This window comes from Chrysochloris asiatica, unplaced genomic scaffold, assembly GCF_000296735.1.
Source record: "Chrysochloris asiatica unplaced genomic scaffold, ChrAsi1.0 scaffold00069, whole genome shotgun sequence".
In the NCBI taxonomy this organism is placed as follows: domain Eukaryota; kingdom Metazoa; phylum Chordata; class Mammalia; order Afrosoricida; family Chrysochloridae; genus Chrysochloris; species Chrysochloris asiatica.
Genome location: NW_006408587.1, coordinates 7,512,372 through 7,526,356, shown reverse-complemented (window position 1 = coordinate 7,526,356; position 13,985 = coordinate 7,512,372). Strand labels below are relative to the sequence as shown.

Here is a 13,985-nt window from a genome sequence, read left to right as displayed (position 1 = left end):
CTACTTTGTTATTCTTCCTTAACAATACTTTACTTTCCAGTGTCTTTTTCCTGTGCAGATAAAGTTGTTGATTAGTTTTGCCATGTCTTTAAAGAATGATGCTAGAATACGGGATCTTATTATACATGTAGATCTGAATGAATACTATTGACATTTTCACAATGTTTCGTCTTCTGATCCATGAGCCTGGTGTGTTCTCCCATTTATGTGGTCTCTTAATTTCTTGGAGCAGTGTATAAATTTTTTTTGGGTGGAGTGGGTATATAGTTGTTTCCCTGGTTAGATTTACTTCTAAGTGTTTCATCTTTTAGGTGGATATTATAAATGGTAGTATTCAGCTGATTTCCTCTTCAGAGTTCTCTTTATTAATGTAAATGAATCCAACAGATTTTTGCACATTGATCTTGGACCATGCCACTTTGTTGAGTCTTTCAATGGTTCCAGTCATTTTCTTGCTGACTCATTGGGGTTTTCTATGTGCGGGGCCATTTCCGCAAGGAGTTTTGCTTTTTCTTTGCCAATTGCGATGCCTTTAATTTCCCTTTCTTGCCTTATAGCTTTGGCTAATACTTCCAGTAACATATTGAATTGTTGCTGTTAGGTGCTGTTGAGTCTGTTCCAACTCATAATGACAAAAGAATGAAATACTGCCTGGTTCTGTGCCAGTCACATTACAATTGAGCCCATTGCTTCTGCCACTGTGCCAATCCATCTCATTGTGGGGTCTTCCTTTTTGCCCTGACCATTCACTTTACCCAGCATGATGTCCTTCTCCAGGGACTGGTCCCTCCTGATAATATGTCCAAAGCATGAGAGATGAAGTCACGCCATCCTGGCTTCTAAGGAGCATTCTGACTATATTTCTTCCAACACAGATTTGTTGTTCTTCTGACAGTTCGTGGTACCTTTAATATTCTCCAACACCGTAGCTTAAATGTATCAGTTGCTCTAGAGTATTCCTAATTAATTGTCCAACATTCACATGCATATGAGGCTATTGAAAATAACATGACTTGCGTTAGGTACACCAGAGTCTTAAAACTGACATCTCTGCTTTTGAACATTTTAAAGAGGTCTTGTGCAGCAGATTTGCCTAATACAGTATGACATTTGTGAAAATACCATGGCTTGAGTCAGGTACTTCTTACTCCTGAAACTAACATCTTGGCTCTTGAACACTTTAAAGAGATTTGTGTAGCCTAGCGTAATGTCTAATACAGCGTGCTGTTTGATTTCTTGACTGCTGCTTCCATGAGTGTTGATGATGGATCCAAGTGTTTGACAAATTCAATCTTTTTCCATTTTTCATGATGTTATTTATTGGTCTAGTGGTAAGGATCTTCATTTTCTTTACACTGAGATGCAACCCAAGGTGTGGTTTTACGTTTTTACTTTTACTTGCATGTGATATTACTGATAATTGTGTGATTTCCACATTCCATCAGGTCACCTCTCTGGAATGGGTACAAAAATGGATTTTTAATCAATTGTTCTCTGGTAGTGTAGTGGTTACAAGTCAGGCTACTAACCCAACGGTCAGCAGTTTGAAGCTACCAGTGGTTCCACGGGAGAAAGATGAGGTTTTCTGCTCCCATAAAGATTTACAACCCTGAAAACCCTATGCAGGGTCACTATGAGTCTGAACTGACACCATGGCAGGCCACCACCACTATCACCAATCATTTGTTCAGGTAGCTGTCTTCCAAATTTCTTGGCATAAATGACTGAATATCTCCAGTGCTGCATTTGTCTGTTTAAAGGTTTCAATTTGTATTCCATCAATTCCCAGAGCCTTGTTCTTTGCCAGTGCCTGAAGTGCCCATTTGACTTCTTCCTTCAGTATCATTGGCTCTTGTTCATATGTTACCTGTTGAAATGGTTGAACATCCATCATTTCTTTTTGGTACAGCAACTCTCTGTATTTCTTACATCTTCTTTTGATACTTTCTGCATCGTCCAGAATTTTGCCCTTAGAATCCTTCAGCATTTCAAGTTGAGAATTGAACTTTTCCTTCAGTTCTTTCAGCTTGTGAAATGCTGGGCCTGTTCTTCTGTTTTGGTTTTCTAACTCCATGTCTTTGCACATTTCATTATAATATGTACCTTTGTCTTCTCAAGCTGCTCTTTGAAATGTTTGGTTCTTTTCTCATTTCTTCAATTTGCTTTAGCATCTCTACACTGACAAACAGATTTCAGAGTCTCTTCTGACATCCATTTTGGTCTTTTCCTTTTTTCTTGTCTTCTTGATGACCTTTTGCTTTCTTCTTATATAATATTCTTAATGTCATGCCACAACTTTTCTGGTATTCAGTCATTCATGTCTAATGCATCAAATTCGTGTCTAGCGCATCAAGTCTGTTTTTGAAATGATCTTTAAATTCAGTTGGGATATGTTCAAGGTCATATTTAGACTCTGTGGACTTGTTTTAATTTTCTTCAGCTTCTGCCTGAACTTGTATAGGAGCAATTGATGGCCAGTTCCACAGTTGACCCCTGGCCTTGTTTTTTGCTGATGATATTAAATTTTTCCATTGTCTCTTTCCACAGACGTCAATTTGATTTCAGTGTATTCCATCTGGTGCGGTCCATGGGCAGGCATAGTTGGCTTTTTTTTTTTTTTTTAATATTTTATCGTGAATTATGTGATAGTTTACATGGGAGAACATTAGTTTTACATTCATTCTGTCGTATATCGTTTCATTGCCATGGTTACAATCCCCTCCACGCATCATCAACCAACCAAAGGGTATACCCTGCAAGCCTGACCCCCACACTCCCCCAGTCATCAGCACACAGCCCCTCTCCCTCTCTGCATCTAAAATAATTGGCTTTTATATTGTTTTTTAAAAGGTATTTTTAATGAAGAATTCATTGGTCTTGCAAAATTCCTTCATGGTATCTCCACTGTGATTTTTATCACGAAGGCCATATTTTCCAATTACTGATCCTTTCTGTTTGTTTCCAACCTTCACATCCAATCATCATTAACTATCAGTACATCCTGATTGCATGCTTGGTAAATTTCACACTAAAGTTGTTGGTAGAATTCTTGAATTTCATTATCACTGGCTTTAGTGGTTGGTGTGTAAATTTTAAAAACTGGTATAAACTGGTGTTCCTTATGGTGGTGGTGATGGTATATGCCATGGAGTTGGTTCCGACTCATAGCAACCCTGTATAGGGTTTCAGAGGCTATAAATCTTTACGGGAGCAGGAAGCTTAGTTCTCCTTATAGGAGTATGAATATTATTCTATCACAGACAGCATTATGTTTCCAGGTATATTTTGAAATTTTCTTTTTGATGATGAATGCAGCACCATTCCTCTTCAATTTGGTATTCTGGGCATAGTAAATCATGTGATTGTCAGGTTCAAAATGGCCAATGACAGCCCTTTTCAGCTCTCTAATGCCTAAGATATGGATGTTTATGCATTCCGTTTCATTTTTGATCACTTTCAATTTTTCTAGATTCATATTTCTTATGTTCCATGTTCTGATTACTAATGGATGTTTGCAGCTGTTTTTCTTCATTTTGAGTTGCTCCCCATTGGCAAAGAAAGTCCTAGAAGCTTTACTCTATTTGTGTCATCATGGCCAACTCAGCTTTGAGGAGGTAGCTGTTCCCTAATTGTATTTTGAGTGTCTTCCAACCTGAGGGGCTCACAGGGCTCAACTTCTGGCACTATATCTAACAATATTGTATAGGAGTGGTGATAAGAACATCCTTGTCTGTCTCCCATTCCCAAGAGGAATGCTTTCGGTTTCTCTGCTGAGAGTAATATTGGTTGTTGGTTTGTATGTTGTTGAGTAACTTCCAAAGGAGTGAGAATCATGACTAAACCAAGTTGACACATAACCATCACAACTGGCATTCCTCTCAGCTTGCACCTCGACGTTAATTACTGTCAAATATTAATGCTCAAAGTAGCCAGATAATAGATTTTTAAAATTATAGCCATAAATGTGAAGTGACAGACACCAAGATAGTAAGTGAAGTGTAGGTGCACGTGGTTGGTGTACATGGGTGGAATCATGGCACCAGAGCCACCTCCCCTGTGGATAGTGAGGAAAAAGAGGGATGGCCCATTGTGCAACTATCAATGTCAAGGGGATACTTGGAATCCCCAGTGGTGGTCAACCAGTCACTCTGATGTGGCTTCAATAGTTTAGGAGTTGGTGTGAGAGGAATGTTATTTAAAAGTAAGTTATTTTTTTTGTTTCTTTTTCCTGGTCATGAAAGCTCTACAATTACTAGTTTTCTAAACATTTCCTTTTAACTAGTGCATTGGTTCATTTTCTCCAGGAAAGCAGGCATACATACATCATTCCACAAATCTCATCAGGGCCAGACCTGTGGTAGATTTGGGGGATATATGAACAGAAAAGAGGTACATTTTTGTCCTCTAAAGAGTGATTCTATGTAGCCTGGGGCCTCATCATTTTGAGAGAAGGTATCTTCATGTGTTAATGATGAGAAAATATGCAGCATATTTTTCACAGAAATTTTATACAGAAGCCACATGTTATGTGTGGAGCTTGATGGTTTTTAATGGCACTGATCCCCTCCCCCCCGCCCCCTACCTTACTCACAAAGCCCACAAGGTTAAGAGTCTGAGCGATATGTAACTAAGGAAAGTTGGACAAGTTACCGTATGCCTTAATACATGATGTTCTTGAAAGAATTTTGGTAAAGCACCCAAATCAGAAAAATAAAACTTGTGATGGTCTATGACACAAAGAGACTATGATTTAGAACCAGAGGATCGTAAACTGTCTGAGGAGAGAAACTGTAAGACTTTAAGACAGAGACTTCCTACTTAGGACCTCTTGAAGCATTTGTAAAGGTAGGTGATATCATAGTCTCCTATGGCTTCCAGAGCAAAAATACCTCAAAGTGGCTGACTTTAAATTTAAAGATCAGAAATTTATTCTGTTAAGTTCTGGACATCCAAATTTAGGGTACCCAAATCTGTTTCCTGGTGACCCTATGTGTGTGTATCAGAATAGAACTGTGTTCCTTAGAGTTTTCAATGGCTGCTTTTTGGGAAGGAGATTGCCAAGTCTTTCTTCTGTGGTATCTCTTAAGTGGGTTCCAGCCTTCGGATAATAGTTGAGCAGATTAACCATTTGCACCATCCAGCAACCCCATGGGGGCTCAGTTTTATATTGTTGGTGGGGTGGTAAACATTAGATGGAGTTGTCCGGAAAAACTCTTGAATGATAAACTTTTGAGTCATGACTCCAGTGATGAGAAGTCAGCCGCATGAAGACTGACACTTATATAGCTGAATAATAATAATAAGTAAGGAGATGAATTCAATTGGTTGGGGGAGGGATCTTTTTAAAATATGAGAAGGAAATCTTGTAAAACAGGTCATTTGTACAAAAACGTTGAACGTAATGATGTAATCTCTTCATCTGGCAAATTGATCAAAGTAAGGGCCTTGGAAGACCTGCCCAAGGTGAAGGTGCCAGGAAGAGTCGTCATAGCTGCTGCTGTCACTCTGAGGTTTTAGGGACTGGGAGCAATTTTTTTAATTTACTATGAGGCCTTTTTTCTATCTTTGTCTTTTTTTTTTTTAAGAACAGCCCAATAGTAAATAAACTGAAAAGTCTTAAGTTTGTTGAACAAAAGTGGTATTCACCATTAAGGATTTATGGAATGTAGGGTTTGGCCAAGTACCCAAGAAATCTCGACTTATCACACAGTGATAAATTCTGCTGTGTTGTGTTGACAGACAAACGTCTAAGCTTTCTGCTTAGAAATTCTTGGGGTGCAGTGACTTTTAAGAATAAGCTTACTTGCTGACAGTAGATTGGGGATTGTAGAAGAAAACAAATTCCTTGACTACCATTTTAAAACATTGCCTAATATACGGGTATCTGCCAGACCCATACATTAACTCATGCTGTGGTTTTCTTGCTATGTTGTTGTTAAGTGCTGTTGAGTTGCTTCTGACCCATAGCAACACTGTATAGGGTTTCCAAGGAGTTGCTGGTGAGCTTGAACCGCTGACCTTGTAGTTCAAACCAATCTTATAGTGTAGTGCATTAACCCACAGTGCCACACCAGTACTCCTTTTCTTGCTATAAGGTTCTGTTAATTTGTTGATGAGAGTTTTATGGAAGAATCAATAGATCCTAGTGGATCAGATGGTCAGTTTAATGAGGAGGAAGAACAAACAGTCTCCTAATAGTTTCTACCAAGAAGCCACGATGGGAGAAAATCCCCTCCTTGGGTCGGAGAACTTTAAAGTATCCATGGTACACCGAGATGTACTCATCGTTTCCCTTTTCAGAAAGCGATCTGATTAGAACTTTGTCCTGAGGAATAACTGGGATCAGGAACCATGGTTTGGAGACACACAGACAGACCCAGATGCCAGGCTGAGGTTATCAGCTTCCTCAGATATAAGAAATTGAACTGGAAGCATCGTTACATTGCTTGCATCAGGGCCCAGTATGCCACCCATACAGGCAGACGCAGATCAGTTCTGATCTAAAGAAAGTGATTTATCTAAATGTTCCAGGCAAACTATGAGCACAAAGTAGTGAGCAAGCTGGAGATTGAACTGGAATTTTGTGGGCTTCTTCCCAAATAAAAGAAGCTTTTGGCAAAACTTTCTTATACTAGTTGATATAACAGAAATCAAAAACCATGCAGTTTTTTCCCTACCTTCTTTGACTAGTAGTAATCAGGGCAAGACAGTTGTTAAAATAGCTTCTGAGTTTATACACTGAAGCTTTGGAATTTAGACTTCATGTGGTTGGCTGGGTCTTATATGTAAGGAACTGTTAAAGGTTGTGAAACTCCATCCAGGGCCTGAGGTTAGGCTGAGAAACCCATAGGGTAGACACTGTACATTTTGGTCTTTAATGATATGCAAGGTGACTTTTACTGCATCTTCTGCTTACTCTGCGTCTTCATCAGTTCTGTAATGAAAACCCAGTAGCATATCTGCAACTTCCCTGAAATGTTACAATTTTTATAATGAGAGTTCTTGTAGTGTGAAAAATGTCTGTAAGAAACCCAGCCAGAATTCTGACGAGCCTTTCAAGAGATTTTCTGTCTCTGCCTTTGGACGAGAGTAGTCAGTTATCTCTTTTTATAAATGCTAGGGCAAGACTGGTTTCAAAGTTTCCAAGGAACTTCCTGATGAACCCATGATATTTCAGAAAATTCCTCTATACTTCTCCTTTCTAATTTATTCATTTGACACCAGGAATGGTTTTCCATCATTTGTGACAACATTTGTAAGAAGCTGGGATCTCATTTGTCGTGGTTGTGTTTTGAGAGTTTTAACGTGGGGAGGAATCTTGGTTTGGTTTGGTTTCTAAGCCACATTTCAAGGAGAAGTGTCTAGATACTTCTCAGAAGTAGGGTTATCTAGAGGGCTGCAAGTTCCTCCTTAAAAGACAATGAGGTTAAGGCTACCAAATACCACCCTGCTTCCTCCCTTTCTTTTCTTGTCCCTTCTCTCCTCTTTTATCTCCTTGTTCAAATCACAAGCTTCCTTTTTTAAGGACAGGAGAGCTGGCAGACTGTTGATTGGCCTGCTGGCCTCAATTAGCCTTGTATCATTGCAAAGGAATGCATGAATTCTCTAGAAGGTATGTACTATCTCTTTCTGTATTAGCCACTCACTACCTGCCTTCATAACAGGCCACTCAGCCAGAATTGTATCTTATTTACATATTTAACTTGGCTTACATCCCTGGGTGCTCATCTCATTTTAATTATGACCCTAAAGGTATCTGTTTTGAAATAAAAATACTACTTCAACATGCCCTGTAATACTTGAAACCTTATACAGGAGAATGAACCTAAATAAGAGATAACCTAAAGACTGGCACTGTTTGCCAGAAGGTGACTGAGCTACTAATCTGCAGATTGTCTGCTTCAGACAATCTGCTTATGTACAAGGTCCCACAGATGAACCAGACCGACTCCATACAAACAGAGACCACATACCTTGGCAGGACTTGAGGTCTCATGACATTTCTCTGCTACTATTTAAATTCAGTCTCATATTGGGGGTTACATATGTGATTGCAAATTAATCCTTTCTCTTCTGAAAATTTTGTTTTGAAGAACAGCTGTGTCTCTCTTCTGAATTCCTTAATTATTTATCCTCCCTGATATGTTAAACCTTTCATTAGTGTGGTGAATTGCCAAGAGTACACAGAACTGCTTAGATCATGTGGCAAACAGTATAAACATCTGATAGGACATTTGAAGACACCACATGGTGAGCAAAGATCTATAGTAGGACCAAATGCTGTGGGATCGATAGAGGTAGCTTGTTGTCAGAGGTTCTTTGTTGGTTTATTTAAAAAAAAAAACAAAAACAAAAAACAATACTATGTTCCTAGTGTGACACTGAAGGATAAGCCACTGGATTGTTAATTACAAGGCCAGTGGTTCAAACCCACTAGACACTCCTCAGAAACCCTATACAGTCACTATGAGTCAGAACTCAACAACACAATACATATGCCAGACAAAAGCATATTCAGAAGAAAACTGATTCTGGCCCAGCAGAACTCTTGTTAAAATTTAGAGAGCATGTATCCATATCTTATTTCAAATGACACACACATACAAAATTATACCTCCCACCCTCCATCCCTCACTCTGTGTTTACAAATGTAAGCTTGATTTCACAACTTCTGCTCCTAATGGGAGTTCTCAATCTCAATTCAGTACTACTTGGAAAGATGCTTTAAGTGATTCTTATAATATTAGAACTTCTTCCATATTGGCCATGACAAGAATAAATGATTAGTAGTGATCATAGAATATAAATATAATCCACCATATCCCACCACTCTTTGATCTTATCATATGAATTGTTTTGTAGAATAGTCTTTAGATTCTAGGTTATTTATGTTTTCCTAGCTGAAATATTCCAAAGTTTATGTATTCCATTTTCTTTTCTTGAATAATTAAGCTTTCCATTCATAAGAAAGAGAAGTAAGAAATGCACAAATCACAGGTGCCAATTAAAATCTTTTCATTAGCATTGTGATTCAGAACTTTGGAGTTCAGTGTCTTATAAGTGAAACTAGGTTTCTGGAGTGGACAGAGGAAAAGCACCTTATGGTGTTTCTAGTTCTATTTCTCCAAGGCTTTGAAGGTTATAATTCGTTGCATTTGAATCACATGGCTGCGGTGCTTCACTTCACTCTTTTATTTCTGGTCTGGAAGCCTTCATTCAGAGAAAAGGTTAGATCCAGGCAAGGTCTGTATGTTTTTTTTCATTTGGAGACTTCTTGGATACAAAGGGGATTTTTACTTGAGGACCACATTGACACCTCTGGGCCCAGCAAGCTTAATGAGTAGTGTTTGCCAAGCTGACCTTGGCCAGGATTGGTGGTGGCGGAGTTTGACAATGTGGTGAAATGATCAAGGACACTTCGTCCCTCAGGCCAAATCTTAGCAGTGAGTTGGAAGGACACATGATAAAGCTGTGATTTGTCTCTTCTCACCTTGACAGAAGAGAAACTGAGGCATGTTGGATCTTGGTATTTTGGCATAGTGTGTATAGGCAGATGGTATAAATGAAAATGGGCATTCTTAAGATTGAGAGGAGCAACCTGTGTCCATAATTCCCATTTCCCAACTCCCAGCTGCATATTCTAATTCTTCAACAAAATCTCTGGATAGATAAGTATGTCTTCAAGAGTTTGTCAAATGCTGACAGTTGGATTTGGGGTTTCTCACTAAAGCCCCATATTTTGAATTATAAGAACGGATAGTTCAGTAAAGAAGAGTAATGAGTAATTAGAATAATATAAGGAGGACCAATCACATTAAGCAGCAGATTCTTCACTTCTGGATTTAACCTGTATGCACCTAATGGGCATCATCACAGATAATGTTTAGAGTTATGTTGTCTGAAGTCTTGTTTGACCTTGAGGAGCCTGGAAACAGTGCCCGTTGTGGGCATGGAGATGAGGGGTTTGTTTGGTTTGTGGATGCATCTCATGACCTTTTGAAATAGCATTTCTTTTTAGCTAGTTGAGAAGCTTCCTCTTCTGCTCTTGATTTTGCTGATTTGGTAAGAAAATATATATTGGTAATCTCATAATCACAGTATTTTTAAATGAAGTAAGTTGACATGAGATCTAGGCTTTTAACTTTAAATTATCATTTTGTAGCAGATCAGTGTCTCTTTTAGCCTTTTTAGGGTTGCTGCTCTTCTGAGTCGATGGTAGAGTCAAATATGCAGAGCTTATTTCTTACCACGTTTTCCTTGTTGCTGGTTTCTCAGAGGATTGCCACAGACTCGTTAGTTGATGAATGGGTCATTCTCAGGTCTAGCTGTCTTTGTCACTGTCTTCCCTACTCCCTTCTTCTCCTCCCAGTCTCACTTCTTTGATGTGTGTACATCCACCATCTCATAAATACATCAAGCTTTTGTTTCTTTGATTGTTTAGGCCATGCTGGTAGTTTCTGTCTTCTTCTGTTAGCATCTTCAGGAGAAATGTGTTACACAAAGGCAAAATGTGGCTGCCAAAGTCAGCTACATCCTCATTTCATTACTTGGTGAAAGCATCAAATTGAAGGCCATTCAGATATGCTTGATGCTAGTTCTCTCAACAGCCTGGAGATTAACCTCTTCTAAGACTCTGTGCTATTTTTGTGGTCAGATTGCAACAACATTAAAGCTAGAACCCATTAGGAAATCACTTACACCATCCAAATCAATGCCTTTTTTTTTTTTTTTTTTGGTTTTGTTTTGATCATATAACCCTTTAATCTCCTTTTGTAGCAGAACAAGGAGTCTTGTTTGTGTTTATGTCCACTGAAGTGAGCATTCTCAGTAATGGCTTTGGAAGATACCAAGAGATTAGAGAATTGCACCGAGATGGATTTCATCTCTGGGTGTATGATTTAATGCTGAAGGTGCCCTGCTCTCCTTGTGCAGAACTGTCATTTCTATTGGTGTGGTGCAAACCAGGCTCAAACTTTCCAAAAGACACACAGCAGAAAGCCTTTTGTTGCACTATTTCTAAAGGCTTGAAGTTTTGAAGGGAAGAGATTTTGTTTTCCTCTCAGCTACACAATGGAGCTTTCAGAGAACCTCTTTTAAAAGGAATAGCTACAGCCTTTGTGTTGAAGGGTGTGTCTGTTGGCAGGGTCTGCTGATGCAGACAGACTGGCTGGTGATTAACAAAGGTCATTAGACTTTGGAATCTGGCAAGCAGAGTCAGATGGTATGTCTTCTGTGTGGAAGGACGACTCCCAAGAAGCTCAAGCATTCTGGAGGTCTCCCCACCCCACCCCACCCCACCCCCAAATCCTACTGAAGAACAGGGTCTGGTCCAGGACAGTCCTGCTCAACCCAGTGCTTTGCTGGCACTAAACGAACAAGCCTATCAATCATGGAATAAAAGAACCTTCGGAGATATTGGTGAATGACATTTGAGGAGGAGAAAGGTGCTGCTTTTCGGAAAGCGTTGAAAACAGTTCATTCTTTGTTGGGAAGGGAAGAGTATAGGAGGAGCCCAGCCTGCTCTTCTCACATTCATTTCTGATTGTCAGCCTAGCAGAATCCAAGAGAGGCCATGTTGTGCACGGAGGAGAAGCTCTGAGCTAAAATGGCTGCTTCTAAAGCTCAGAGGACTAGGGGCAGCTTAGTGAGTCTTAGAGCTTCGGTGACACAGGAGCTCATATCTCTTGAAAGTGTGATAAACACATTCAGCAGAGCTGTGGCTTGTTTGGCTGAGATGAAAGGACTAAGCTGGGGGGATGGGGAGTGCACCCTGGATGATCTGCTTTTTTCTCTAAATGTTCTAAATGCAGGAGTCGTCTGCACCATGGAAAAATTTGTTTTCAGGTCTAATGGACTGTGTGAAAGGAGAAGTGGGGTGGGGCCTCGGTGACTGCTGTAATTTGATCCAAAGCTGATAGCAACCTCTTCCACACAATTTGGGTTGGTGCTTAGACATAAAAGCTTGTGTATCTGGAATATTAAGACTTAGTTAGCTGAAAAGACTCTGGTGCACAGTTCAATGTTTATTGACAAGGGATAAATTGCTGAGTGAAAGAAGAGTAGGTAAATATCCGGGTCTCACTCTGCAAGCTCAGTCTGTCCAGAGCTGGACTTGCCAGAAGTTATTTCAGCAGACTATCAGGAGGAACATTCTTTCATAGTAAATCCTCATGCACCGGCCACTTTCACTACATTGACACACTCTGGTTGAACTTTGCTCCTCCTGCAGTAATAATTTGTCTTTTATAATAGAGCATACACAGTTGCATCATAAAACAGATTTGGCTACAGCTTTTGTTCTTGGACATCTGGTTCTAGATTGCAGTGACTCAGTAGAGTAAGTTTGTGGTGAACTTGATGAAGTAACTCATTAAGATAATATCTGTGTATCTTGACTGGGGATATATATTAAGAAAGGAAGAGCTACACCTTTCCAATACATTCTTAACTGCTTGATGGTGGCACTCTTCATTGAGTTCATGTACAGCTTTCTTTTAAGTATTTCAGTTGCCTGGTAAATTGCACAAGAAAGTTAGTTGGGCAAGTTTTGCTTTGTTCCACACCAGGTTCCCTGCTTTTTGTGTCCGGGTAGTAGATGTTAGACATTTGTAAAGGAGAGAAGAAGAAAAAGATGAAGTCATGACTTAGAAGCCCCTTTTTAAAGCAGTGAGTTTCTGTTGCCTTATAAATGGAGGCACTAAGGTGCAACTTTAAATTAGAAACTGGATTGTCATCTAACGTTGGTTGTTTGAAAATCTCAAGAGAAGTATTTTATGACCTAATTAGATTGGAGAAGCTGTTAGGTTATAATTGGCAGATAGTGAATGGATAAATACCCATTTAGCTCATGTGGAAAAAAAAAATGATTAGATGGTTTGGGGCAGGAAGAAATGTACCCCAACATCTTTATTTTTAGATAATAAAAACTACAGGCCTATTTTCTGAGATTCAGTACAATTTCACAACTTGGTGATAACATAACAATGTATTGATATTAAAACAATTAATGAAGATCAAATAGCTCATTTTTTTTTCAGCACAGACATCTATTTTACTTCTGAGTCCAAGGCAGAACCAAAGATATTAATTTATCAAGAAATTTGAATTCTGTTGAGAAATTCAGATCCTTTCTGAATTTGATGCATCTGAATCCAAATGGATTAAGGATTTCCTGGGCAAATGGCATTCGAAGATATACTTACCAAGTCAGAAAAAGTTTATCTTTTTTTTTTCTTCTTTGAAGTTATGAAGTTAAGGACACTATTTCTATTATGGCCTTCCTTTAGCCAGTATTTAAGTTGCCATTTCTATTGGAGTTTCTCCCCCCCCCCCATTAATGGACTTGTCGCCCATCATCTTGGGGTGTTTGATTGGTCCCCACTCTTTAAGATGGTCTCTTCTGACATCTGCCACAGGTTCCTAATGTGAGAGGATAGACCTAGACCATGGAGGTGCTTCAGTGTGATGGCTGTGACTTCAGAGCCCCATCTTATGAAGATCTCAAGGCGCATATTCAGGATGTTCATACGGCATTCCTGCAGCCGACTGATGTTGCTGAGGACAATATTAATGAGCCAAGATCGGGGTCCATGAATGCCAGTAATCAGACAGAGGTGGAGTTTTCTTCGATAAAGGATGAATTTGCGATTGCAGAGGATTTATCAGGTAAATCTCTACAAAATTCAGCATGTCTGATAAATTCAGCATGTCTGATATAATTTATTTGCTCCTATTTATTTTTACCCTGTAACCATGGTTCTTGATATACCTGGCTTCTGCCTTCTATAGAGTTCCTTGTACTTGTTGAGCCATTTTTTGTGGTTTGGGCATCATGTTTCTCCTCTTGAGTATCTTCTGTTATTGATCTCTCAGTTTCCTCAGATTTCTGAGTTTCCCTTTAGTTTTGAGGCAAAGGTAGTATTTTGAGAAGTTCTAAAATGAATAGTAAGGTTTATGGAACTGAAATTTTTAAGCTCTATGACAGA

General features: G+C 39.2%; 1 protein-coding gene across 1 annotated transcript in view; it reads left to right on the top strand.

The window, feature by feature from the left end:
* Positions 1-13,985, top strand: part of ZNF462 (zinc finger protein 462) — a 184,117-nt gene that overhangs the window by 58,319 nt on the left and 111,813 nt on the right. Inside the window, exon 2 of the mRNA XM_006864693.1 lies at positions 13,416-13,665. Coding sequence (XP_006864755.1) covers positions 13,446-13,665 — 220 coding nt within the window. The 5' untranslated portion in view covers positions 13,416-13,445. The remainder of the gene's footprint in view (positions 1-13,415; positions 13,666-13,985) is intronic.